At 51.2% G+C, this 27,961-nt stretch overlaps 2 protein-coding genes across 5 annotated transcripts; one reads left to right on the forward strand and one right to left on the reverse strand.

The window, feature by feature from the left end:
- Nucleotides 1-2,620: 2,620 nt before the first annotated feature.
- Nucleotides 2,621-7,675, forward strand: MCL1 (MCL1 apoptosis regulator, BCL2 family member). 2 transcript variants are annotated; one of them, XM_081226500.1, is made up of 3 exons: nucleotides 2,623-3,404; nucleotides 3,752-3,999; nucleotides 4,695-7,675. In XM_081226500.1, exons 1-3 carry the CDS (start codon nucleotides 2,714-2,716, stop codon nucleotides 4,809-4,811), a joined length of 1,056 nt encoding a protein of 351 aa, XP_081082626.1. In that variant the 5' UTR covers nucleotides 2,623-2,713; the 3' UTR covers nucleotides 4,812-7,675. The 2 variants fall into 2 exon arrangements, with proteins under 2 accessions (XP_081082627.1, XP_081082626.1); XM_081226501.1 differs by lacking the exon at nucleotides 3,752-3,999 and having other exon boundaries at nucleotides 2,621-3,404.
- Nucleotides 7,676-11,096: 3,421 nt separating this feature from the next.
- On the reverse strand, nucleotides 11,097-27,772 carry ADAMTSL4 (ADAMTS like 4). 3 transcript variants are annotated; one of them, XM_081226499.1, is made up of 18 exons: nucleotides 27,669-27,772; nucleotides 25,105-25,334; nucleotides 24,833-24,890; nucleotides 24,166-24,521; nucleotides 23,300-23,981; nucleotides 22,956-23,058; nucleotides 22,045-22,181; nucleotides 21,469-21,673; nucleotides 21,069-21,241; nucleotides 20,804-20,915; nucleotides 20,514-20,699; nucleotides 20,189-20,318; nucleotides 19,647-19,851; nucleotides 19,137-19,313; nucleotides 18,614-18,820; nucleotides 18,341-18,520; nucleotides 17,917-18,061; nucleotides 11,097-11,958 (listed from the first exon to the last, which is right to left on the reverse strand). In XM_081226499.1, exons 2-18 carry the CDS (start codon nucleotides 25,122-25,124, stop codon nucleotides 11,933-11,935), a joined length of 3,102 nt encoding a protein of 1,033 aa, XP_081082625.1. In that variant the 5' UTR covers nucleotides 25,125-25,334; nucleotides 27,669-27,772; the 3' UTR covers nucleotides 11,097-11,932. The 3 variants fall into 3 exon arrangements, with proteins under 3 accessions (XP_081082625.1, XP_081082623.1, XP_081082624.1); XM_081226497.1 differs by lacking the exon at nucleotides 11,097-11,958 and adding an exon at nucleotides 16,883-17,766; XM_081226498.1 differs by lacking the exons at nucleotides 11,097-11,958; nucleotides 22,956-23,058 and adding an exon at nucleotides 16,883-17,766 and having other exon boundaries at nucleotides 22,045-22,176.
- Between the last annotated feature and the right edge of the window lie 189 nt (nucleotides 27,773-27,961).

Below are 27,961 nucleotides of genomic sequence, written 5' to 3' on the forward strand. Positions count from 1 at the left end.
GAAAAGTTCTAAGCTCTTCAACTGGCTTTCAAAGCCCTCAATAATATGACCCCATCCCGCTTTTCTAGCTTTTGTATATCCCATATTAGTAAACATTCAGATTTATCCATTCAACAATGGAGTGTTTGCCATGGGTTAGGCATAGCTAGGGTTACAAAGGGAAACACGATAAGTGTCCTCATCAAGTGGACAGCCAGTGGAAAAGAATAAAACTGAAGAGTAGCCCACATGGAAGAAGGAAAACCAGGAGAGTATTTTTCCCTAAAAGGCACATGAAGAAAGTGTTTTAAGAAGGGAACAATTAAATACATGTTAAATACTAATGAGAGGTCAAGTAAAATGAGGACTGCAAATTAACCACTGGAGTTTGGTCATGTGGAGGTCATTGCTGACACTGACAAGAATGGTTTCAGTGGAGTGGGGGGAATGAAAGCTTTACTGGGGTGGGTTCAAGAGAGAAAAGAAAGTAAGGAGGCTAAAGATTTTTGCTACAAAGGGGAACATCAAGAATTTAGGTTCTAGGGCTTCCCTGGTGGCGCAGTGGTTGAGAGTCTGCCTGCCGATGCAGGGGACCGGGGTTCGTGCCCCGGTCCGGGAAGATACCACATGCCGCGGAGCGGCTAGGCCCGTGAGCCATGGCCGCTGAGCCTGCACGTCCGGAGCCTGTGCTCTGCAACGGGAGAGGCCACAACAGTGAGAGGACCGCGTACCGCAAAAAAAAAAAAAAAAAAAAAAAATGAATTTAGGTTCTAGGGACTTTCCTGGAGGTTCACTGGTTAAGAATCTGCACTTCCACTGCAGGGGGCACAGGTTCGATCCCTGGTTGGGGAACTAAGGTCCTGCATTCCGCGCAGTGCGGCCAAAAAGAAAAAAAAGAATTTAGGTTCTAGGGAAGGCTTTCTAAAGATGTGAGAGAGAATATCAAGTTTGTATGCTGATTAATGAAATGATTCCATAGGGAGAGAGAAAGTGATGATGCAAGGGATAACTGCAAGTACTTGAGTAGACAAAGAAGATGGGATCCAGTGCACAAGAGGTTGATCTGAGATAGCAGAGAAGGTTCAATCATTTTAACCACAGGAATAGCAGAAAGAATGGAAACAGAAGGAGTAAATTAGTAGATTTGGTGGTGAGACATGAAGTTTTTCTCTTCTGATTGCTTCCATTTTCTCAGTGAAGTAAGTTAACAGCTGAGAGTGAGGAAGGGAGGAGGGAATTATGCAGGCTTAAGGATAGAAGAGATGATGTGCAATAGTCACCTTGGATCACAGGAGAGTGAGTTGATTAAGGAAGTGCAATAGGATTACTGAGCACTTGAGATTTCTGGCTATAATTAAGGTGAAACCTGCAACGCATTTCTTTTTTCAGCCTCTGAAGAAGAAAATGCTTTTGCATGCAAATTTGCTCAACCTCTCTCCCCTTGATAAAATCGCATTCTAGAAAGCAAAGCAGAAAAAGCTACCTCTTCCATAAAGTCTTCTTCCTCTAGCTCTCCTAGCCCAAAGTGAATTTTCCAACCTCTCAACTCCAATATTAGGTTGTTGATGCCTCCTATAGAGCATAAATTCCATCTCACATTATGGATAGTTGCTGTGCAAGACTGGAAGTTCCTTAAATAGAGAAACCATTTCTTATTCACTACAGCCACAAGATGTTTCTCTCCATCCTCTCTGCCACATATAAATCTCCATGGTTCTAGGTCTTGCCCAAATACATAATTGTGTGGTATGGATGCCCTATTTCCTTACTAACTTGATATTTTCGGGAATAGGAACCTTGCTCACCTTTCCTGCTTATGTCCCTGAAATATATTGCTCTTGAATTTTAGTTATTATTATTTTTACAGGTGTTTTAACAAAAAGGTTGCTTCAATTAATGTTAATTCATACATACGGTATATACCAGGATCCTTGTCCTCAAGGGGTTGACCGCTAGAGTCAAATGTCTCAGAAGAGGTGCTGACAGAGCAAGGCTTGTATGTTAATAGCACCAGAGGGTAGAGATGGGGAATGGGAGAAAGCAAACAGGGAGACAGGAATAAAATTTAGGTGGAGCAGAAAAATTTCGTTTTGTCAACTTACATAAAATGATTCTATAGGGCAGTCCATGGAGCGTCCCCATTTCCAAAGAGCTGAAGATGTGCAAAATAACTACTGGTCCCCAACAGTGCCCTCATTTATCCATATCATCTAAGACTGTTGTTCCCCATCCGTGGCAGAATTTACTCATTCCCTTTCCTCAAAGTCTGAGCGACTAGATGGTTAAGACTTTGGTGTGGGAAAAAAACCTCTGGCACAAAAACAACAGCAGGGTCTCGCAAATCAGGGATCAGGGAAGCCCAGAGAGAGCCATTATTAGCAAGCCCAGGTGAGCGCGGGGCAAGAGAGCGAGCCCACCAGCCCAAGCGCCTGAGCCGCTGTTACGTAACCGGCCGCGAGAGGCTCCGAAGAGCCGGAAGCCCCGCCCTGCCCCAGGCCCCGCCCCTGCCCTAACCCGGCGGTTGGTGTCGTGCGCAACCCTCCGGAAGATTCCGCCCTTTTCACCATTTAAGGATACAATTTTTTTTTTTTTTAAGCGTTGCTGACGCCATTGCGTAGGACTGGGCCCTAAAACCGTGATCTAGGAGCGCCTCTCTCACTCGTTACTTCCGCTCTTCAAGATAGGAGTTGGGGCCTCCCCCATTTTTCTCAGTAGGCGGCGGCGGCGGTTTGAGATGTTCGGCCTCCAGAGAAACGCAGTAATCGGACTCAACCTCTACTGTGGGGGGGCCGGATTGGGACCGGGTAGCGGCAGCGGCGCCTCCGCTCCGGGGAGGCGGCTTTTGGCTGCGGGAAAGGAGGCCACGGCCGGGCGAGAGGTAGGGGGAGGGGAAGCCGGCGAGGTGATTGGCGGAAGCGCCGGCCCGAGCCCCCCGGCCACTCTGGCGCCCGACTCCCGGAGGGTCGCGCGGCCCTCGCCCATTGGCGCCGAGGGCCCCGACGTCACCGCGACCCCCTCCAGGCTGCTGTTCTTCGCGCCCACCCGCCGCGCCTCGCCGCCCGAAGAGATGGAATCCTCGGCCTCCGACGCCATCATGTCGCCCGAAGAGGAGCTGGACGGGTGCGAGCCGGAGCCTCTAGGGAAGCGGCCGGCCGTCCTGCCTTTGCTGGAGTTGGTCGGCGAGGCCAGTAACAGCTCGGGCAAGGACGGCTCACTCCCCTCGACGCCGCCCCCAGCAGAGGAGGAGGAGGACGAGTTGTACCGGCAGTCCTTGGAGATTATCTCTCGATACCTCCGGGAGCAGGCAACCGGCACCAAGGACGCGAAGCCACTGGGCGGGTCTGGGGCCGCCAGCCGGAAGGCGTTAGAGACCCTGCGACGGGTCGGGGACGGTGTGCAACGGAACCACGAGACGGCCTTCCAAGGTAAGGGGGTTATTCGCGAAGGCCGCGCTGCCTTTTTTCAACTCTCTGGACTCACCCACCTTTGGTGGGTGGAAACCGAAACGAGTCAGTGTTGAAACGACTCTCATCCTATTTCTGAAACCAGAATATTCTGGCCGTGAGTCATTGTTTCCACCCACTTGATTCTTTTGGAAATGGCAGCTCTGCTCAAAGCCCGGAAAGGGTGGGATGTCAATTTTCAAGTGGGATCAGCCTGAGTTCTATAGAGCCCGAATAGCGATTTCCCCCTCCGTGGGTGGGCAGGCGAATCGTGCCCTGGTTTAGACAAAAAGAGGCCGTGAGAACCTGCATGCTTTTCTTCCTCTTAGGCATGCTTCGGAAACTGGACATCAAAAACGAAGACGATGTCAAATCTTTGTCTCGAGTGATGGTCCATGTTTTCAGTGACGGAGTAACAAACTGGGGCAGGATTGTGACTCTCATTTCTTTTGGTGCCTTTGTGGCCAAACACTTGAAGAGTATAAACCAAGAAAGCTGCATCGAACCATTAGCAGAAAGCATCACAGATGTTCTCGTAAGGACAAAACGAGACTGGCTAGTCAAACAAAGAGGCTGGGTAAGTTTGTTTTAAGGTTGAGGAGGGAACTTGGAGTGGAAATGAAATGGAGGATTTTATAGAGAAAGAGGGGATAGCTAAAGGTTTTTAAGATGCACAACTCGGTTTTCAAGGCTCTAACTAATGGACCTCTTGATTGGTTGCTTGATGTTGATTTAAGTAGCTGGTCCTTAGAGATGGTATGATTGTCGTGAATTGTATCAAAAATCCTGGTTTTGGGGCTTCCCTGGTGGCGCAGTGGTTGAGAGTCCGTCTGCCGATGCAGGGGACACGGGTTCGTGCCCCGGTCCGGGAGGATCCCATGTGCCGCGGAGCGGCTGGGCCCGTGAGCCATGGCCGCTGAGCCTGCGCGTCCGGAGCCTGTGCTCCGCAACGGGAGAGGCCACAACAGAGAGAGGCCCGTGTACCGCAAAAAAAAAAAAAAAAAAAAAATCCTGGTTTTCTGTAGGCTGTTTTATTGGTTAAGAAATAAGAATCACCTGGGCGTGATAGCAAATATATTTTTGAGCGTGTCCCACCTCCCTTTTAATTGCATAATGTGTCTCCTTTGCAGTCTGGGGGTAAATAATAATTGGTTCGTCATTGCGTTTGGGGGTAATAAACCTTAGATATTTTAATTCATCTTTTCTTTGTAAATAGTGTTTTTAAGCCAGTGGAAGCCCGTACTTGAAACTGCTTTTTTGTTTGTTTTCTAGGATGGGTTTGTGGACTTCTTCCATGTAGAGGACCTAGAAGGCGGCATCAGAAATGTGCTGCTGGCTTTTGCAGGTGTTGCCGGAGTAGGAGCTGGTTTGGCGTATCTAATAAGATAGCCTTTTAAGTGCAATAATTGACTCTTAACCAACTCCAGCCACCAAAACCACATACGCCTGCTGTGAAATCAGATGTATTTATGAAGTTGGACTTCAAGCTGTGCAGGCCATAACCTCCAGGAGTTCTACTGTAGCAACATAGAAAAGCAAGTGGCAGGGGGCTTATGGCTAACAGGAATAAATACATGGGAAAAGTAATCCCTCTTGAAGAGTCACTGTCTGAAAGAAGTGGAATTCAGTTTCAGTAACAGGCAAACTTTGGGAGGCCACGGAGGAGGACTTTTAGATTTAGTGAAGACGGTAGGGTGGAGAGACTTTAATTACCTTGCCTAGAACAGGAAAGTGGCCAGTAGCCAGGCTAGTCATAGAGTTCATTAAATATGCCCACTGAATCCATTAACTTCTATAGTGTTAAAATAGAAGCACTAACAATGCCAGCGTTATGTGTAAAATGGATTTTAAGCTACAAGTAATAGAACCTATGACTAGAAGCCTCAACACTGTACAACAGAGTGTGAAGGGAAGCTTTATACTCTATAATTAGCTTTCCTAGATGTGCTTCTTGAATAGAAAGTCCAATGCTCAGGATGTTTATACCTGTTCTCCTTTGGCTTGGTTTGAGTGATTCCTAGTTTATTAGCCTAGTGTCATGGCCAAGAATACTTGACTTAAGGCTCAATTACACATCTGGAATATTCTGTTTTTAAGACAAAAACTTGTAATCGTCTGTAAAAATTGTATATATTTTTACAGAACATCTGGTTGAAGTGTAAAGGGAGAAAAGTCTGAAATTACATTAGCTTTTTCATACCCTTTTGAAAGTTACAACTTCTGTAGTTAGGAACCTGTTTCTTATAGCTTTTTCTATTCTAAATTTTGTGCTAGTCAGTTCTAGATTGTATACAGAACCAACTGATGTAATTGTATGCAACCTGGTTGTAGTACAACAATTCTGATTCATAACTATGCAGGCTTTAATTTTCCTATCTGATTTTGGTAAGTATTTCTTAAATACCTGTTTGGGTTTTTTTTTTTTTTTAAACCTGGGGCTGAGAAATTGAGGAATGGAAATTAATCCTTTCACTTTGTTACATGTGGGTTTTCAATAATTGAGTCAACGTTTTAAGGATTTATTGGGAGGGCGGGGCACATGGGCTGATGACTTAGAAGTAATGGGCTCTGATTGGGCAACTACTCATTTGAGTTCCTTCCATTTGTCTTAATTTAACTGGTGAAATTTTAACTGAGTTCATGAGCTCATCTTCAAAGCTTTTGCTAAAAGATTTTCAGCTGTTCCAAATGGGACTTATTAGGAGTATGTATAAAAAGATCACATTGGGTGGATGAGAGACATTTGATCCCTTGTTTGCTTAATAAATTGTACAATGATGGCTTGGAAAAGCAGGCTATAGTCTAACCATGGTGCTATTACTAGGCTTGCTTGTTAAACACAGGTCTAAGCCTAGTGAGTTAATAAAACGAATACTTATTTCATTTCTATTAATGATTCTCAAACTTTGTTTCAAATTTTTGCATTGGCATCTCTATGGACTTCAGACTTGATGTTTTATCAAACTTACCGTTTATTTTCTATCCTTCCTTGAAATATTTGCTGCTTGTTCGGCTCCCTCTACAGATATTTATAGTTCCTACAAATTTACCTTGCCATCCCTGAACTCTTACTAGCCCTTTTAGTTTTTGGCTCTAGGAACCTAAGTGACCGCCCAAGGAGTCCACAGATCTTCATCCTTCTTGAATTTTATCCTTAGGAGGTGGCAGTACAATGGGTGCTGACAGTAACAGTGATGAGGTGAGAAGAGTCCCTTTTCCGTGGACTGGTATCTTATTGGTTGTTGCTTAATCCTGTCTTTGGGGAGAAATTTTCAAAATCTCCTTAGGGATTTTCAAAAGAGGGGATGATATCTTAGGTGACTTTCTCTAGGTCCTTTTGCATTCGAATATGCTCACTTAAAATTATAGAAATTGATGGGCTCTGTTAAACCTCAGAGTTATATAAAAGCTACTAGTAAACTGGAGAAAACTTTGATAGTGGAACCAGGGTCATTTTGAAACCTTCAGCTTCTGAACGTGACCTTTAGTATGTGGACTCCGGACAAAAATAGGCATGAATAAAATGACTAAGAATGTAATAAGGGAACAATTGCCCTGCCTGCCCATCTCCAAGCCTTAAGGTCATCTAGCTAGAACTATTTTTATCTGTGTATTTATCATTCTTGATCATAAACCACTTATTTATATCATGTCTATCTCTAAGGACCTAAAAGCACTTTATATAGTTAATTAATCTTAAGATCTAGCTAAGGTGACTAAAAAGGCCTGTCTCCCCATAGCCAGTTGTGGAAATAAGCACAGAGCTGTAGATTGATGGAGTTTAGGGGCCCCACTTCCCAGTTTACTAGGTGTGACTGCTGAAATGTAGATGAGAATCTTCAGTTGCTATTTTGGGTCAGAGGCTGTGAGGGCTTAGGGAGCCCAAGTGCTTTGGGGCAGGGTGGGTGATTTCTGTAGGGAGAAGAGGCACATGTTTTAAGTGCTGACTAGCTGCGTAGTTCAGGCAAATCCTCCAAAATGGAAAGGGAGGGGCTGCCTGGAAAGATGGCTCTCAGCAACTTCTGTCTGTCTGATGCTTCTCTCAGGGAAAACCCTGCAGTCCTCTAGTGTCTATGTACATTCTGTTGGGGGTGAACACCTTGGTTCTGGTTAAAACAGCTAATGCTGTTTACATCTGTGCCAGGAAGGGTTAGGACCAACTACAAACTAATGTGGGCTGTAAAATGCAGTGTGTTTCCCTAACTTCCTGTTTTTCCTGAGATGAAAATAATAAATCTTTTATTCAAATGCAAGGTGTGGTACGGGTGTTTTCTAATCAATGCCTGTTTTCCTTCCCCCTCTTAGGCAAGCATCTGAGGGAAGTCAGCTGAACAAACAAGTATAGGTGAATTAACCAGCAAAAGCCCCATAAAGCTGATTTGCCTTAGAGCAAAGGTCAGTTCCATTCAGAATAACCCCTTCTTTCATTCAAATTAGAGCTGTTGAGCTTTTTTTAAAATATTTTTTTGGCCACGCCGCACGGCATGTGGGATCTTGGTTCCCTGACCAGATATCAAACCCGCACCCCCTACATTGAAAGCGCAGAGTCTTCACCACTGGACCAGCAGGGAAGTCCCGGGCTTTTAATTACATGTATTACTGCTGTACTTTGGAGTAGTTCAAAAGTACAACAGTATATTTTAATACAAAAAGCATAATCCCCATCCCAATTTCTTTTAGTCACCAAATGTTGGTATAACTGGGGGGTAAGAGGTTTCACTACAGCAGTTATTGTATCTCCCTATCTCACTCAACCTTTTGAGGTGAGTAAAGAAGCTAGAAGAATTAACACCCGAAGTTAAGTTTCCATAAGGTTGTTGGTACTAATCTTTCAGTACCTTTCCCCTTTCTTCCCAAGAAGGAGGTGAGAATAAGCAAGTCAATTTCAGAAGCCCTATCCTGTCTTTATTTTCAGCTACCTTGAAAGGGAGCGGAATCACCATGGAAATGTGCAAATATGAGGTTTGCATATTGGTTTTAAGCCCTGAGCACCAAATGCTAATCATGCAAACAGGATTCTGCCCTTTACCCCCTTCAGGTTTTGTGCATTTCTGTTTGGCAGCCCCTCTCTTTCTGGAGCCTAACTACCAGAAGATGGCAGTTTTTTCTCATTACAAAGAAAGCTGTTCCGTACAAATGAACTCCCGAACAGGTGTGGAGGGAGAGTAGCACAGATCATGAGCGCCCAAATCGTGGTCAGAGTCAAGTTCTGCTGTGCAAATACTATTGCTCCCATTGCTCTGTTGTGATGTGAAGCTATTTCTGTGGCAATATTCCTTAGTTTAACACCTTAAAAACTTGGGTCAAATGGTAACCAATAACATGAGTCACTGAGGGAGTCAAAATAATCAACACTTCCCCTCATTTGATACAACCAAACTTTTTATTTCAGTTCCTGTTTTGCTACTTTAGTGCTAGCTCTTGCTTCAGACTGTTTCAGAACATTTTTCTTAAAGCAGTTGTGACAGCTGGAGGGTTTTACAAAAGTTAAAGTGAAATAATTTGTACAACTGGTGTGTAGCACGGCTCCAGCCAGATGCCCAGTGCACAGGCCATTAATTCCTGGAGTTCAAGATGATCAGCTGAGTCTGTCTTAATTTATCCTAGTTCTTTTTGGCCCCACTTTTTCAATGATTACGGAGCTTTGTCTTCTGGAACCCTCCCACACTCTTTAAAGGCTTCTCAGTTTCAAGATTTGAAAGCTTAACTCTGTCCCTCTTCTTTAGTTTCAAAGTTGTTACAGTGTTATCTTAGTTATGTGAAGCATGTGGAAAGTTGGGAGTTGGGAATCTGCCTGCAGGCAGATGTAACAGACCCCTCAGGGAATTCTGTGTTCTTTACTAATGATTCTTGTGAGGTAAAAAAAAAAAAAATAGGGCAGGCTTTTGTTCCCATCCTATACCTGGTCTTTCTTTTGCAGTTCCTTTCTTTACCTGCATAGAATAATAGTTCTTGACTGTTGGGAAATGTGTTTGGGCCAAGAATACTACTCTGGATTTTACCCCTTCCAAGTATCCATTTCCATGGCTTGTCTCTGCCATTGGGTTTCTGTATTCTTACCCACTTTGCCTTCTCTCGTCTTCCCCTGTTCAGGGGTTACTTTAGTTTATTAAGAATGTTTCAAACCTTCAATGAACTGGGACATTTAATGAGCTCAAGGCAGCCAAATGTTTGTTGAATTTCTTCATTTGTCCATTACCTGGCAGGGGACTGCTTACTATGCACCATGCACTTTTGGATGCTGGAGTTTTGAAAAGACTAATTCTTACCCTCAACGCAATCAAAAAAGACTAGGGTGGAGTGGGAGGTTGGGGTTAGCAGATGTAAGCTTTTATGTATAGAATGGGAAAAAAACCAACCAGGGAACACTTGAAAGAAACATGACAACTAAATGCAGGGTGATCTTTGATCGGATCCTGGATGAAAAAAGCTATAAAGGACTTGGGAACAATTGGGAAAATTTTAATATGGGCAATATGTTAGACAGTACTGTATCAATGTTAAATTTCTTGAGTGTGTTAATTATATGTGGTTATATAAGAAAATGTCCTCGTTTTTAGGAAATACATCTGAAGAATTTATGCATACAAATCCATGGAAAGAAAGCAATTGTAGCACAAAGTTAAAGCTCACAGTCTAATAGGAGTGATAACATAGACAAAAATAATTAGGATACAGTACACAAAATACTATAATAAAGATACTATAAGACAAGGGGTGGGACAAAGCAGGGTGACAACTTCTGGAAGTAGAAGGTGGTCAAGAAGGCTTCAAAATCATTTGAGGTTGGACCTTAAAATGAGTAGGAAACATGCACAAAAGCATGGAGCTGGGAAAGAACCTCTGGTGGGGTGTAGGAGAAGGGGGAGATGTGTAGATAATTTTTTTTCTTCTCATTTCATCTTCCCTCCCTGCCTTCCTTCCCCTTTACCATACATGGCCAGTGAAGGTAGTATCTCTTCAGTTTCTTCCATTTAGGGCCTTATATAAAAGTATTGGAAAACACTGGTAGGAAAAAAAAAAGATGTCTCTTTGGTCTTAGAAGTCCGAATTTGGTATAAATACACACAGCTGGGTGGACTGTGTTTATCTGGGAAGTAAAGAAGATAGACTCTATTGGCCGTTTCCTCTGTCTTGTTAAAGTGGTAGCCCTGAACACACACAACCTAAGGATCATAGCCATCACTGGATCCTGGTGTAGGAGCTGGCATTGGCAGACCTGCTTTGAATAAAGATGTCTTAAGAGCATCACCTAAGTTCGCTCACACATCTCACCAGCCATCTTCACCCACCCAAGTTCACATAGGGAAAGGAACCAGGTTTTTGAACATGGACCCGAGACTGCTATGCTCTCTGCAGAACAGAATTTAATAAAGAACAGCCCCCAAAAGTTATTTAACTGGACCCTAAGATACTGAATGATGGCTCCACTCTCCCTAATCCTGTTCCCATGGGAGACTCAATTACAGCTATTCGCATCCTGGTTCAAAAAACTAGTTTGCTCTGACTGCCCAGACTTCCCCACAGGCTGCATTCTTGCCCATGAGCTCATTGTTTTGGCTTCTCTGCCTGTATAAATCCACAGACAGGGCCCGAAGTCTCAGTCCCAGCCCCCTAGCTAGCTGGGGCTGCATTCCATTCAGAATTTCACCACCCCCACTTGGTCTCCCCTGCCCCCACCCTTTGTGGTCACGTGTATGTTTATTGAAGTTATTCTGGAACAAGGTGTGCTGGGAAAGAGCCAAGGAAGCAGACGAGGAAAAGAGTATTTAACTGTTGGGTTTCTACCTGAATTAGATGAGTTTTCTTCTTTATTTTGATTAAGAAACGCCTTCAATTCTGTGCCCCTAAAAACAGTTCGTTTTCTAGTCTAATAGGAGGAGCTGGTTTCAGAAATTTTGGTACACATTTCATAGACACCCCTACAGGGCTGGTATGACTCAGGTGTTCAGATTTGGGGTTGAGGGGGGAGGTAGGGGTTTTCCCTAAGAAACATTGGTTTCATAAACATTTTATTCCTGAATCTCTATGCCCAGATCTTTCATGCATTCCATCCTCAGTTCACACCTCTATTCCTGAGGTTGCCTGCAGTGGTTCCCACCCATCTCTAGACCCTGAACACCCAGATCTAAGGCAAGGTGGGACCCACTTTGGCTGAAGCGCTATGGGAAGGGCATTTTGCTTACTTTGTAAAGCTTTGGGTTAATACTGTATGCCCAGTGTACGCCTTTCCTGTCTCCATCATACAAAACAAAAAACAAAACAAAACAAAAAAACTGCAGACTGAGACTGTGGGAGGTGACTTTTTTCATTTCTCAGAAATCCTCTGTGAGGCAAAGTAGAGAAACAGAAAGAGGGAAACAACTTCGTGTCGAAATGAAATGAGGTTGTCTGTGTGTTTTGAAATGAGGTGGCTTGTTTTCAGCTTTAAGGAACAACAGCTGTACAGAGGAGCTTGGTAATGGTGGGGGAGTGGTTGGTTACCTGCTTCTTTGCCCCTTTCTCTCACTTCAAAATTTGATAGTTGGGGTCAGGTCTGAAACAGGATAGAGGTTCTGTATCTTCCTTTCCCCCCTCATGAACCATGATGGATAGATCTGTCAATCCATCACAGTACTATTGAGTGAAAGAAAACCTCTAATACAAAAGAAGGATTTGGTAAGCAATCCCAGAAATAGGTTATTTTAAAAAGAAATGCAGCTGCATTGCTTTTAAGTCCAGAACATATTAACATACAACTTCGATAAAGTTTGTTCTAGGGAAAAACACTGTGACTCAGTTAGTAATATATAAGCCTATGTTTGTATGACAGTGTGTGTACCTTACACAAAGGCCATGTATATTTATTTTAATTATTTCCTGGGGCCTAAACACTGAATATATTTGAAAGAATTTTTAATTCCTTGAAACTTTGAGTTGAAAAATGAAATTTAGACAGGATTTTCCTAAAATGCAGAGAAGTCATGAAAGACGTTTGAAAACAACAAAAACACTTGATCCCATCCAACTTCCAGATCACTGTGGCCCAAAGAACTGAGTATTTTGATAAAGGGTGCTCTGTGGGAATGAAATTGAATAGCAGATCAAAGGAATTAGAATTTTAAAAGTTAAAAGACTAGACTTAATTTTCTCCCCTGTAAACTGGATTTAATTGTCTTCCCCCATCTTATTATTGAGAAGATTCAAAGAGAGAATATATACAAATGCTTTACCTTAAAGCACTAAACAAAGTGCTTTAAGGAATTTCGGGAAAAGTCCCTTAAGGATTTACTCTGTCAGCCATGTCCAAGTCATTGAATTCCCAGGGAGAAACCACTAAGAAGCCGATGTCAATAGATAGGATGTTGAATTAAAAGGGTCTACAGCTGTATTTTGAAGCAGAGGGGACACAAACAGGACTTTCCATGGCTGGGCATTGTGGGAGTTCAACCAGATGGAAGAAATCCCAGGGGTAAGTAAACTCCCTGCCAGCCAAATCTGCCCTATTGCCTTTTTCTGTATGGCTCAAAAGCTAAAAATGGTTTTTGCATTTTTAAATGGTTGAAAAAAGATATTTGGTGACATTAAAATTATATGAAATTAAGATTTCAGTGTCATAAATAAAGTTTGGTTGGAACACAGCCATGCCCATTTGTTTACAAATTGTGTAGGGCTGCTTCTGTGCTACAGCAGCAGTCAAGTAGTTGCAACAGAGATTCTATGCCGTGCAAAGCCAAAAATATTTACGGCTGGTCCTTAAGAGAAAAAGGTTGCCCACTCCTCTGCTAGAGCTAAAAAGGCGTCTTATGATGTCATGAAAGAGGCAGGCAACAAAGAATCAGTAGTATCCAGGGGAGGGAGGAAGAGATGAAAGAGGGGGTCTGGTTCCAGAGCAGATTAACTCTGCCCCTCCCATCAAGGGCAGGGCCTCTTGCCTTTTGGCCTAGGGATCACAGGGACACACACAGTCTTCTTTTTATGAGTAACTCCACCCTCTCACCCTTAGTTTCTTTTCCTCCTCACTCAAAGTTCTGTAGAGCTGTCTCTTAAAAAGATTCAGGCAAGGCTCAGAGGAGTACAACACACACACATACATCCTAACCTCAACCTGGGACACTCCTGAAGTTGAACCCATCTCTCCTCCAATACTGAAGTTCTTTCCCAGGACATTCAAACACAGCTCTCTGGTGCTCGCTGAGAAAGTGCTCTGGTCTGGTTCCTAGTCATCCCTGCACCTCCCTGTCAGCTGGTGTGGCTGATTGGTTTCCTAGCATCTGACTGCTATGGCTCATGCATACCTTGTTTGGACTAATTTTGCACATTCCTCCCTCCAATCCTTTCTACCTTCTGACCTCAGCCATGAAACACCCCCCTCTAGAGCTTTCCCCAATCTCCAGGGTCAAGGAGCCCAAAGTCAGATTGAAGATTTGCGCTGTCTAGTTTGGTTAACCCAAACTGTTTCTCCTGTTGACTGACTTAGTCTTAGGTACTTTCCTGAGGCTTTCTACTTCCTGTAGAAGATGCCTCTCGCCCTTTAAAGCAGACATCTCTTCATCATCTGCCTGTGACAGATAAGCCCCCTCCGCTCTAACTTCCCCACCCACCTGACTCCCAGAACCAGAGATGATGGATTTGAGGGATGCTGGTCGGAGAGAGGGTGGGAATGCAGGAACCCACGCCCCCACTCCACCTCCAAACTGTTGAGGTACTCTTTAGCATGATTCCCCATGCTTCAAGGAGAGGAGAGGTCTCTGATTCAGTTTACTCTGGTGGGGGAAGGGTGTTAAGTTCAGATGAAGTCTCTGTAAAACTGGGGAGAAGGGGAAACAGGAAATGAAAGAGGATCTGGTTGGAGGGAATCTGGAAGGGACCTTCTTGCATTTTGTTCTCACTCTCATCCCTCTGCGCTCCTGCCGCCCTCCAGGTCTATCTAGATCCTCCCCTAAAGGGCTCTGGAGGGAGGGTGTCTTCAGGTTGGGACACTCATGCCGTAGGTCAGCACCGGGCCCTGTGCTCTGCTTCACTCCTCGTCAACCGCAGAGGTTGAATCTGGGTGAGTGGTGAGTGTGGGTCTGGTCTCCTCAGACTCACCCCTGCAGCTGTGAGCACCTGCTCTCAGGGAGGCCCCTGGTTGGGGAAGTGTAGAAGCTAAATTTAGTCTGAAGGCTGAAGCTTAATTGGGTGGGTAATTACCCTGGGGAAACTGGGAGGGGGGAGGGGAGAGGAATTCTGACCCAGCTGAACTGAGACCTCACAAGTTCAGCCCTAAGTCCACTGACACAGAACCACAATCCCCTTCCCCCAACAAACACCGAGAAATGAGAAGCCCTAGCAATTTGCTGGCCTGCACGCTTGATCTCTCTTGTGCACATCAAGATTGTTCCTATCACCACCCCACCCCCACCTCGATTCTCAGGGGTCCAGTTCCTCTGAGTCCTTCCCTAAATTCCACCCAGGGCACCAAACCTAGGGGCCCCTCCAGCACATCTCCCTGACCTTGGGTTGCAGCTTCCTCTCTCCCCTCTGGAGGCAGAGGGTTTCAGAGGTCATCAAAGAGGCATCTGGCCACACTACTACCCTCTAAGGGGCCAGGAAAAGGGGTGCTTGGGGTCAGGTTTCCCTTCCTGAAGACTTTCACATTGACACCCCCCTCCCCAATACTGAGTGACCAGAGAAAAGAATCCTTAGGGGCTGCACTGAATCCTAGCTTTAAAATGAGGTGAAAGGGGGCAACCCCCCAGATGAAAGCCCACATCCTGAGCAGTCAGAGGCTGGAGGCTATGAGGGAGCTGGGGGCTATCAGAAAGAGAAGGGAGTTACTGAAGCTGGGGGAGTCCTTAGAGGGGCTGTGGCTGCATTCCCCACCTGTGATTGGTTCTCAGGCTCAGGCCAAACTCCAAACCTGCCCGGCAACAGCCCAGAGAGGCCCAAAGAGGGAGGAGGAACTTCGGGGAAGTCAGCTGAGCTGGGGCCACCGCCCAGCCTTCAGCTTCCAGGAATCACTGGGAGGGCCCCAGCTATTCACCACACCCCTCCCTCGGTCTCAGGGCTCTGCCTTCAGCCCTCAGTATCTACAAGGCGGGCTCAGGTCCCACTTCCCTGGTCCCCCTGCGTCTTTGATCCCCTTAGGGGTTCACCAGTGGAACACATCTGACGCCTTCTCTTTACACTGAGCAGAGACACTAAGACTGGGCTTTCCTTGTACCCCCTTCCTCACTCCTCGTCCTGGACTAAAGTCAGTTTCTTTCCTTTCCCCCCATTTTCTTTTGCCTCCTTCCTCATGCACTGTCCTCCCAAGATGTTGTCCGGAGTCTTCCTTCTCAGCCACTTCCAACCCAGGGAAAGCCTGCTTCCCAAGGCAACAGTATGACGTGAGGGAGCTGCCAGAGCAGAGAAGTCCTGTCTCCTCAGGCAACTCTGGGGTCCTCCCCAGTGTCTGGGTGTCTGGGTGTGCATGCTCAGGGAACAGTAGTCACTGAGTTCAGCTGTTTCTGCAGGCCTTTATTTATGGTCTTACTCGACCAGACTTGTAGAGGTGCAGGGGTGGGGGAGGGATGCTTCTAATGGGGAGAGAAGCTCAGTTCTATTGCACTTCCCCTCTTCCTAGGCATGGGGACCCCTGGGAAGTCTGGCTCCCACAAGTGGAGATCTGGACTCAGACCTCAGAATTGTAGGGGTCAGGGAGAGGATCTGTGTTATGGAAAAGGCTGCCCACTCTCACACCACCTCTAGCAAGCTATTTACCTTGAGAGTGGACATGGGTGGGGGAGGGAGGAGGGAGGAGACTAGGGTGAGACATCTCTGAAGAATGTGTCTTTGGCAGGACATCCAGTACTGCCTTGGCTCCACCCTCGACTCCACCCCCAAATCCCCTAGAGCCGGGCCAGGCTCCTCCTCCGGCCGTTTCTGCTGAGGGAGAGGGGTGTGGGGTGTGGGGTGTGAATCATTTCCTTTCCTCCCACCCTATAAAGAGCGATAAACCAAAAGCTTAATAGGGAAATGGGTAATAGCAGAAAGGATGAGAGGAGCAGGAAGGCAGGGCCAAAGAAAGGGAACAGGAAAAAGGACCCCTGAAAAGGCAACCTCCATTCAGCTCAGCCCCAGATGGGACAAAAGTGCTACTAGATTCCAAGAGACTTTACAGAAAGACTTAGCCTACCAAGAAACCCACCATAGGCCAAGCAGTTTCTTCTTCAGCTCTGGACCCAAGCGCCCATCTCCGTAACTAAACTGGGAGAAGTGGTGACCTCTAGTGGTCAATGACCAACCTGCAGGGCCTGAGGTCGGCCAGGATCCTCTCCCTCTCTGACCAAGGCTCCTGGTCTCAGGTGACTGGGGCTCATTCATTAGCCTTTCTGGGCCCAGACTCTCTCCACCTGGGCTCCAAGTACTGTTCCCCTTCCCACCCTTCATTCTGATCTCATACTGCTTGCTTAGGTGGCCTGAATGGCTGGGTTCCCACAAGGACAATGAAGAGCCTGTTTCTCATTTGTCATAATCATCTTTAATAAAAAATAAATTAGTTCTGGGGTGGGAACCATTTTAGGAGGTGGGGAGCGGGAGCAGGGGCTCGGATGTCTTATTCTAACCTTTCTCTTTTCCATCCTCTGCCTAGCTGGTCCCTGCTCTGGGGAGATAGTCTCTCTTCCTGGGGAAAAGCAGGATTGGCAATGGCTCACCCCATCCCTAGCTAACTATGAGAGGGAGGGATAGAGAGACTAAGTAAGGGGAGAAAGGGTCAGAGGACAAAAGGATGGTTTAGATGATGTGTGGCCTGAACAGGAGAAATGAGGTTTAGGACACAAAGTTGGGATTAATGGGAAGGCCAGACTCCAAGTAGCTCGGATTCCCAAAGAGTTGCAAACTTGCTTTCCTTTCAGCCTAGAAAACTCTCACGGGAACAGGCATTGTCCCCTCTCCCGGTTCCTTCTCAGTCTGTGTAACTTCTTTTTGAGAAGTGATACAGATTTATGGGCACACACACACCCACACAGGCCCATATACACATCTGGGGGCATATGTGCACACACACCATCACACCACCGCACAGACCCAACCACACGTCTTGACAGTTACTGTTTGTCATCTTGCCACCTTCGACCACCCTGGGGGACGTCCCTAGTGAGACCAGGACAGGCTAGAGAGCCAGAGGGTACAGAGTGGGCTGATTGACAGGTGACTGATGGTGGCATGAGAAAACCACGAGGAGAGGGTCTCCTGGACCCATTTCAGGCGGGCTCCGGGGGAGACCGCTCCAGGACATGGGCGCAAGAGCGGCAACAGGTAGCTGTGTAGTAGGGATAGACGCAGAGCCGGGCCTGCACCACCAGGGGGCAATGTGGAGAGCTGTCCTTGCATTGATCATCTGGGGACAGAGGAGGCCATTGGGCACAAGAAGTCACCAAGATCCATCCCGCTGGAGGTGTGTTGCCCACTCCCACTCGTCCTTCCTAATCTCCACCCACACTCCAGCTAACTCTGCTCTGCTGGGGGCTGGGGAGAGGGAGCTCTTTACCAGGGCGCTGGCTGCAGGGTTGGCTGTTACAGGATCGTTTCCTGGAGGGCCGCAGGTGAGGAGGGCATCGGATGCTGAGGGTCTGGTTGGCGGTCAGGCACTGGACCTCTCTTGTCTGCGTGCCCCCCTGGCAGGAGCGAGAACACTGGGGAGACCCCAGCTATCAAATCAGACTTTTGCTGTGCCCCAGGCTCCTCCTGAACCCCAGGCCTCCTCCTCCTCTGAAAGGAGTTGGGGGGCTCTCCTGGAGCATTATGAAACCCCACATGGAGGGGGCCCACCTGTCCTCCTGGTCTAGGAAATGGGACAAGTTAAACTGCCGCTGGCTTTAGCCTGGGGCACAGAGGGAGGTACAAGGAGGGAAGCCTCTCCTCCCCTCCCCTGGAAGTCCATGCTGAGCAGGGCAAGGGTGCCAGGCACTCACCGGACTCCAGGGTGTAGAAAACCATCGGTCTTGGCAGTCCTGCCCCTGACAGGGCTGCAGGGCAGGGGGCCTGGGCAGGTGGGAACAGTTGCTAGGAGAAGTCACATTGAACTCAGTCCCCAGTTTGGACACACAGATGATGTCTCTACGCTGCGTGCCAGAGCCACATTCTGAGGAGCACTAATGGAGAAGACGGGAAGGGAGAGCAGGATTACTCCGACCTCCCCCCAGGGAATCCCACCGATGGGCCCCCCTCCCAGGCTCTCAGCTCACCTCTGCCCAGGGCCCCGTGTACCAGCACCACGTCACCTCACAGGGCCCCAAGCTGCAGGCACGCATGTCAGGGGGGCGGCTTCCTGGAGCACAGGTCTGCTCAGTGGCTCCTGCCCCTGCTTCCTCCTGGCCCTCCCCATGGGTCTCCCCACTCCCGAGGCAGACGACAGAACGTCGCTGGATTCCCGTCCCACACTCAGCTGAGCACTGTTGGGAAGCAGAGTGTGAAGGGAGGCTGGAGTGACAAGTAGGGGAAGGGGAGGGGGCTGAGGACAGACACATCCAGGATCCGGGAGTTAGGGAATGCCCCAGGGGTACCAGCCAGATATGGGGAAACTTTGCCAGGCAGGAGTCAGGATGTCAGCGTAAGTTTTTCTCTGAGTCCCCAACATAAGCAGTGTTTAGCAGACGTCAGGTGCTTGCTCAGTCAACGTTATGCAACCATGCTGGAAAGGCCCCGGGAGGGTGTCCTGGGTGGGGGGTACCGGGGGCGTGGGGCTGGGCTAGGGAGTGTGAGGCCCACCTTGGAGCTCCAGTCACTGTGGAACCAGGCTGTGATGCAGGGCCCCATGTCACAGGCCTCTCTGCTGGGGGGCCGAGGGGGGCCTGAGACGCACTCCTGCTCGCTCACTTCATCACCGTTGTTGCCGACGCAGCGGACCTGTCGGCTCCTCTGGCCGCGCCCACACCGCACAGAGCACTGAGGGGACGAGGGGCATTCAGGCCTGGGCTTCCCTGCCTGCCTCACCAGCCTCCAGCTCTGGGGCCTCTGAACCAGGATCTGCCTTTGATGCCTGGCTCAGCGGTTACAGGGATTCGTGGGCTGAGGAGCAGGCTGAGTATGGGGCTCTGGGCCCCCAAGCCCAGGTTCCGTCTCTTCGCAGACTTACAGATGGAGGTTCTACATGAGATCTCATTTGTAAAAGTTTCTGCTGATTAGAACGGAGTTGGAAAAGCCACTGCTCTAGCTCACTGGTGCCCATGCCTCCAGGATCTTCCCGCTCCAAGAGCTTCCTTGCCTGGGACCACTCACCTGGCTCCAGGGGGAGCGGACCTCCCAGCGGCCGCAGAGGCGCAGCTGGCACGGCTGGGTGATGTTGGGCCGGAGCAGATGTCTGCAGCGCTCCAGGGGCACCGACGAGCCGCCGCCCCCAAACTCCTGCCGGCAGCGCAGCTGACGGTGCTGGGTGCCGGGGCCACAGGAGCGGCTGCAGGACGTCCACTCGCCGGCCTCCCAGCTATGGGCGTGGGCAGGGAGGGGAAGGGACAGAGACACAGAGGGCAAAAACAGAGATGTGTGGGACTGCCATGTTTGGGGAAGGGGACGACAGACTGGGGGTGGGGACCCCTCAGAGGAGAGTGGGCATATTTGGAGTCTGGGATCCCTTGTGGGGCTCAGGGTTTCCTTGTTGTCTATGGAATGTCAGCCTTTCTCACTGAATAACGTCTCTCTGAAGCCAGGAGATCTTGTGTTGAGTGCAGAGTCCAGGTGAGATCCTATGGGGGCGAGGATGTGTTTCCCCGGGGCAACCGTCGTGTCCCCAGGACCCTAACCCTCCCGTGGGGCTCACTCACTACGGTGGGCACGGGGGGCCGTGGCAGGGTTCCTGGGAGGCTGGGGGCCTGGTGCCCACGGCACAGCTGCGTTCATCCAGTTCCTCTCCTGACTCACGAGAAATGCAGAGGAAGACAGGGCGCCAGACACCTGTAAGGGATAAAAGGGAAGCCAGGGGAGGCAGGATAGCTCGGCATCCAGTGTCAGTGGGGTCCCAGGCACTGAAGTCCGATTCGGCACAGAGTCAAGGTGTGGACCCACAATCCAGGGTATGGGGTCAGGAGTGCCAAGCTGGGCATCTGGGCTGAGGGTGCCAGGAACACAGGCTGGTGGGTGAAGTCTCACCTTTTCCACAGGATGCCGAGCACTCAGAGTGTCCCACCCGTTTCCAGTATCCGGCTGGAGATCCCAGGGGTGTCCTGGGATGGGGCGGGGCAGGCATCTGGGGGATCCGCACCTGACGCTGGAGGGTGCCTGGGGTGCGGGCAGGGCGGGGTACTGAAGCAGGTGGGGGTTCTCCCCTCAAAACCTCTGCGCAGGGAGAGTCGGGTAGACAAATTAGATGCATCCCCATTGCCTCGAGCTCCCCTCAGCCTCTCCCCACCTCCTTTTAGGTCTGGGGATCAAAGTCTTACCAGGCTGGAGTTGGGGGAGACGGGGCTCTGGGGTGGGGTTCTCAAGGTTTAGAGGAGGTGAAGAGATGACATACTGGTAGAAAACACCTGGGTTTTCCTCCTGAAAGATCATCTGGGGAGAAAAAGAGAAGGTAAAGAATGTTTGGGGGTGGGCAGGGGGGCATCCACTAGCCTTCTGCCCATCTTGAGACCCACAGCTTTCCCCTCAGAGGAGAGGCAGCGGAGCAGCCTCCTCCTCCCGCCCCGGCGCAGGCCCCTCGCTCACGTAGACATCCACAGGCTGGGTCGTGGGGCCTTCCGCAGACAGACTCTCCCCCACGCCCTCCTCTCGAGGAGGACGGCTGTACCGGAAGACAGTCCCGCCGGCGGCGTAGGACCCAGGGGGATCCACAGCCCAGTTTCCATTAATGATGGACCGGCCCCCAGGGCCACGAAGTGCTGGAGGTGGCAGATCAGGACATGCGAGGTTAGTCATACTGTCCTCCTCTCCCACCACTTCCCTGACAGCACAGAACGCCACATACCCCGTGCCCACGGGGGAGGGAGGAAGGGAGCCCTGACTTCCCGGGTGGCTCATTTGCCGTGCTGAATGGGGGTGTGAAGGGCAGAACCAATAGGCCAGGAATGGAACGGGGGACCAAGACTCGGGGAACCCAGGGACTCACCAAGGTAGTTGGAGCTGGGCCGGAGCTGGGTGATCCAGAGCCGGGAGGCTCCAGCAGGAATCAACAGGATTTTCTGATAGCCCAGAGGGCCCCCCCTGTCAGTGAGGTTCCCCGAGACGAGGCGACAGGTAGAATCGTCACCCCCGCAGACTCCACAGCCATCTGGACGCCTGCCCGAGCCGAGGATCCCATCACAGCCAGGGCTCTGGGGGAAAGCGGAGTGAGGCAGGGGCTGCCAGAAGCCAGACACCACCTCCAACCCTGGCCTGGTGGTCTTGGAGCCTTCGGCTCACCGCGTGTCTTGACCTTTGCACTACAAGTGAGATTTGTAGTTTCTCTGTCAGCCTCACCATCCCCAGCCAGCCTCTGGGAAGCTTGGATGGGCTTAAGGGGGTCTTTCTTTCAGATGGACTCTTGACTCTGCTCAGCCCTGCTTGGCAGGTAAGAACTTTCCTCTCTGCAACCTGAGTCTGGGGTTTTGCCATTGTGATGATGAGCAAGGAGACTCTGTGTGTGTGCCTGTAGCAGTTATTAACATTGCCTCTCTCCCCATGTGCGCACCCCGTCCTCCCTCACCAGACAGCGTCCGGCCACACAGATGTCTGGGGCTCCAGGCTGACACAGGGTCCCGTCCTGGACCTTTTCGGTGTGACGGACATAGAAGCGGAAGCCACGGGGACGGCAGTTCAGTTCACAGCGCTGGGAACCCTGAACTAAGAGACAGGGTAGAAGGGTGGTTAGCTGGGGTCCCTGGCAGGAGGTTAACTGAGAAAGAACCCAGGGCCCTGAGAGCGGCTTGGCTTGCTTTATATTAGCAATAAATAGGGCAACCTGAGGTTGCCGAGGTCACTGTGGATGAAGGGAACACGACAGTTCTGTACTCTGAAAGGTCAGTTTGAGGGTCACACAAAAGTTGGGTCAGATCAACTGAGGTCACTAAGACCAGAAAAGGGGTTGTGAGCTCTGAGAGAGGACAGATACTTGAAACTATGATTATGTGAGTTCAGAGCTCATGAGGGCTTGTCTTGGTATCAAGGTGACACAGGCTGAAAATCAAACGGATGGTAGCTTGGGAGAAAGTGATACAACACTGTCCAGGATCCATGGGGCACCTCCACCGAGCTGTCACCACTGGACAGGATCTCTCTGACCATGCCCTGCTCATGTCACATCCATCCCACCTCCTGGGTTGGGCTTCTTCCCAGAGGAGACCAGCCAAAGGGCACCTCTGGACACATCCCTTCTCCTAGCCTGACCCCTCTGCTGACCATACACCGCCACCTGACAGCTAGGGCTCTTTCCGAAACCCCCAGCCCTTTCTGGGCCTGTTCTGTCTCTTCACCCCAGCCCTGGGAAATAAGGAAGACAATATGACACAGGAGAAATACAAGAGCCTACAGAGAAGAAAAAGAGGGGCTGGGTGTCTCCTTCCCCATCATGCCCCAATCTCCAGCCCCCCTGTCCAGGGAGTGGGCTAGAAACCTCACCTTCTGTAAAGGGCTCCCACTGGTACAGCTGACCCATGAACTCCTGGGAGTCAAAGGCTGCACACTGCAGGGCCCGGGGGTCTGGCTGCTCAGGGGGGCAGGGCTGAGGTGGGGGATACAGAGGAGTCAAAGCTGGGGAGGAAAATGGGGGTGTGGGTCAGGGCTGGATTGGGGGGATAGGGAGGCAGGTCAGGTCTATGGAAGAGCTCCAAGTTCCCTACCCTGAAGAGGTCAGATGCCAAGGCCCTTCTCCCTCAGGTCCAGATCTGACAGGCTGAGGACCCAGGCTCAGGGTCAGGGAAGCAGAATTGGAAGTCTGGGGAGGGGTCTAAGAAGGAACTCACCGCTTGGCTGCAGGCTCTCAGCTGCTCACTCTCCCCAGAACATCTTGGGACAGGACTACTGGGAGCGAAGAGGCTCCAGAGGGGGCTGGAATGGGGGCCAGCGCTCAGCAGAGGCAACCAGCCATCTGGGTAGTGAGGGGCAGACTCCGTGAGGGACCCGTGAAGATTCCCCCCAGGTCTCCAGTGCTCCCGGCTCTGCTGGCCTTGGCTCCGAGGGACAGAAAGGAAAGGATTAGGGTGTCTCTCTGCCAGCCGGGGACCGGCCCAACCCTGGGAACTTGGCCTTCTTGGCTGAGGGGACATGTGAAAGGAGCTACCTTCTCCTGGGGATGGAGGGAACAAGGAGGGCTCTGTGCCAGAGGCCTGGGCTCTGGGGTGGGGCCGTGTGAGGGCAGGCCTGGTTCTAGAGGGCACCTCTGTCTGAGCAGCTTCGGGGCTTGGGGGTTCTCCTGGGGGGGACAGGGTGTGGGCAGACGGTTCAGTAGGAGGGAGTTCAGTTTGCGGGGTGTGGTTTGCAGAAGATGGCTCCGTTCTTGGAGTCAGGGATGGGAGATCTGAGGTCTGCGAGAGCTCAGAGCTGGGTGGTCTCCTGGGGTGCCTGCGGTTCCGATGGAGCGGCAAAGCAAAGGGCACTCTCCCATAACCAAACATTCCTGGCTTGATGGGGTCTCGAACCCGGGACCTGAGAAAGTGTTACAGACGTAGGGTCACAGCGCTGGCTACCTCGGAGCCTGCCTCCCCAGGCGACTCCGTAGCACCAAAGATAAGCCTTTATAAACCCTGGATCCTTTGCTCTCCTTTCCTTCATCCCTAGCTCCGCCCCTTGCCTAAGGCCCCGCCTCTTCCCTCAAAGCCCCACCCCTCACCTCCTGGATCCTTGAATCTCCTGGGCCTCCTCTCTCCCTAAATGAGAAGCAGGACCTCGAAGGGGGCCACCTCTTCCCCGAGGTGGTGGCCTGTACAGGGGAAGGGTTTCTCGGGAAGTATGAGGTCTGGTGCCTTGACCCCGAGGGAGCAGGGCTTCTGGATGTCTTGGGGGCCGGGGTGGGAGGGGCAGGCCCTGGTGGAGTTGAGCTGTAGGGAGCTGACACGACCGGCTCCTGCGCTGCACCCCAACCCCGCAGGGCTGGGAGCAAGAGGCCCACTGGTCCCAAGGACCCCAGACACCCTCAGGGCCCTGGTTCTCCTCGGGAGGTGTCTGAAGAGAGTGCCCAGACAACACCTATGTAGACAAAAAGTTCAGCCAAAATTAGAATGATTTTCGAGGGAACTGTACAGAATATCTAGTCCAATGCTGGAGGCTTGGGGCAGTAGTGACTGGCCCAAGGTCACATTCAGCAGCAGAGGTGGGACTTGAAGTGATGTGGCAAGGATTTAGGGAGTTGGGGAGGCTGGGAGGCTGGGAGGGCCAAGTGTGAGAGAAAGGGGCCACGGCTTATCAGAGGCAGTGGAAAATGCAGACGCGGCCTGGAGACTGTGGGAAGCCGGGAGGCAGGGAGAGGAAAGGATCATAGTCTCTAGTCCCTGGCTCACCTCCTGATCCAGGCAGAGCTGAGGGAGGAACAGAAGCAGCATCAGACACAACTGGGGCCTGCAAACCAAAGGCAGGAGTGAAGGTGTCAGATAGCTGGAGGAGGTGTTACGACACAGCCCTCACCCCAAGGAGGCTCCGCACATCCTGATGCCAGCTGCTCAGAGTCCAGAAGTTACTCATCACTTCCCCCAGCCCCTCCCAGAGCTCCTTACCCTCCCTTCCAGAGACCGAGACCCAGCCATCCCTCCTCCAGGGCCGCCCCACCTCTTACCTGCCCGCCCACTTCTCCATCTCTCCTCCCTTGATGACCCCGGGGCCAGGGAGGAGGGGACCGGAAGTCAATTCTACTCAGGCATCTGGGCGTGGGGTGGGGGATGCGCTCTGCAGGGACCGAAGCCTGGTCCAGTCTCCAGAAAGCTGGGGGTTGGGAGGGATGACTCCTCAGAAGGACATCTCAGAGTGAGAATGGATGGGTGAAGACTGGCCCACCCCTTTATGATCCTAAGGGAGGGAGGGAGAAGGCACACTGCCCTTGTCCATCCGCCCAGGCTGGAGGGGTGGCAGTCTGCCCTCAGCCTCCCAACTCAGGCTCAGTCCCCCTCCTCAGCTTCAGGAACTTCTCAGCTCCATGTCCTAACTAGGAACTGTCTCTAGGCCAGCTCAGGCACACGCATCTTTCTTAAGATGGTTTTCATCTGGCTCCCCCTCCTGCCCTCCCAGAGGTCCTGGAAAGCTGAGGAGGGAGGCTCAGTGAAGACTTACCAGACACCCCCTCTGAGCTGCTGACTGGAAGCCCCTTGGGCTTTCCATTTCCTACCTGACTCCCAGCTTTTTCTTCCCTTCTTAGCTAATAAAGCTCCTTCTGGAACACTCAGGCACATCTCTGTCTGCCTCAAACACTTACCAGTCAAGGGATAAACTAAATGGGCTGATGGTTTAATCTCTAGAGAAGCAGGTGATTTTTCCCACTGAGATTTAACCTCCCTCTAGGGGCCAGCGTCCAGCATTAGATCAATGAGGCCTTACTTCAGGCAAGACTCTGATGGGCTAGGGAAACCTGGGAAGGGGAAATGCAGCTAGAGATGCCGTTGCTCCCCAATCATGCATGGTCTATCTTCTGAAGAGCCAGGAAGTCCCTCCTGAAGTCTAAACTTGATCCTTGGGGAAGTGGAGCTTGGAACCCTCCCCTGGTCTAAGCCTGACTCTCCCATCGCTCCCCTTGCCCTCCAGCCCCTTCCTGCTCACAATGAGCCCTTCCCACCCCCACTCCTCATGCTTCTCAGAGTTCTGCTTTCCAGGAAAAAAAAAAAATGTTTCTGTTGGATCCGAAAGGCACCCGGGAGAGGAATCCAAGGAGCTAATGCCGAGGTGGGCCAGCTCAGGGGCAGGAAAATGACAGAGGGAAGGGCAGGAATGTGCTTGGGGGTAGCAACTCTCAGCCCCACTTCCCTCCCTGAGACCCCAGGACTTGGGAAGTTAAGGGAGGGATCACAGTGGTTGAGCCTGAGCTGCAGGGTCTCCTCAGCTGCTTGGGGTTGGGAAGGGGGTTGCTGATGGCTGCTCCTTCCCTTGGCTGGGCTGACCATTGAGGTCAGCAACTCCGCCCTGATGGGGGTGGGTGGGTAGGGGCTCCAGAGAAGGGCCAACGTTCCACCCAAAACTTCAGCTCTCTGCCTGACTCTGTTACTGGAGGTTGAAGGAAAGGAGAGATGGGGTGACGATCACTGCCTCTTCTTGCTGCCAGGTCCGGGTCCCCTCTCTACTCCCTCTCTGCCTCTGCTTCTCTCTGCTACCTCTTTCTCCATGGGTCTACCCAGTACACATAATCCTGTCCTGAGCTGGGTTTGGCTTTGGCAGTTCCCTGGAGAAGTAAGGGGTGGGGTGGCGTGAGCTCTTGGGGCCAGGGCCAGGCCTGGCTCCCTCTCTGGAAAAGTCCTACCCCACCCCCTGCATAGCTGGGCAGGGGGCCGACACTCCCCCTCCACCCCTGCAGAAACAGATACACATTTGTGGTTTTCACCCCTTCTCATGTTCCTCATCTGGTGTGTCTCACTGCCCAGGGTGAAGAAAGGAGAGGTCAGAAGTGGTCACGCTTGGGCCAGGCTGACTCTGGTCTAGACAAACCTGGGCTCCTCCCGGCCACACCTCCACACTGGCCAGTGAAGATCAAGGAAGAGAGACCTGGGCAGAACGAACCCCTTCACCCCCAGGGGACCCACCTCTGGGAAATGGGCGGTGCTGCGGGGCAGGGCGCCCCCCAGCAGGCTCCAGGGCTGGCTGGAGAGTCCCTATCTTGGATGAGAACTCCTTGGTCCTCCTTGTACCCTCCACTGCTGGGTCCTGGAGGCCCATCCCAACAGGCATCTTTCCTTTCTAGTCGTCAGGCTGAGCTGGATCAAGGGCACCCACATGCGTCCCTCACAGCGTCCCTGTCCCCCAACTCCAGGACAGAAGACAGTGGCGGGGTTGGGGGATGGGGGGAACACATCCTCCAGGAGCACCCATCTAGAGGAGGGCAGGAGGCGCCAGGCGTGTGCCGGGAGGTCCTGGCTACGTTTTCCAATTTTACTCTGTGACTTCGTAGGAATTTTGGCTGATTCTCCGCCCGAGTGATGGGGGCCAGAGTTCCAAGGCATCAGAACCCCCTCCCCAGGAATTTGACCCCAGGGACTTCCGAGGCTATAAGAGAGCTATAAGAGCTGCGGCTGGGGTCGTGGCTGGGGCGCGACCGCTGGGCGCAGGGAACAGGGACGGCGCGTGCGCGCAGGGCGGGGGGTCTAACGGGACAGGGGAGAGAGGGCGGCCGGGGCCGGGGGTCCCAGGGAAGATCTGTACCTGCTCTGCTCGGCCCCGGCGGCCCGTTAACCCCTCTGCGCCCGGGCGCTCTCTCCAGGCAGCCTTGCTCCGCGGCGGCCACGGTTGCCCCTGAGCCCGGCTCCGGACACTGCCGCCTCCGGCCGCGGCTCCGCCCTCGCCCCGCCCCCCGCTCCGCCCGCCCGCCCGCCACGCGCCCAGCCCGCGCCCCGAGCCGGCCCTCCGGGTCCGGGCGGCCCACCCCGAACCCCTTGCCCGCCAGGGCCACCCACCCCGGGCTTCGGGCCTTGGCCACCCCAGCCCGGCACCCGCCA

Source organism: Mesoplodon bidens (genome assembly GCF_964165515.1).
Source record: "Mesoplodon bidens genome assembly, chromosome: 2".
In the NCBI taxonomy this organism is placed as follows: domain Eukaryota; kingdom Metazoa; phylum Chordata; class Mammalia; order Artiodactyla; family Ziphiidae; genus Mesoplodon; species Mesoplodon bidens.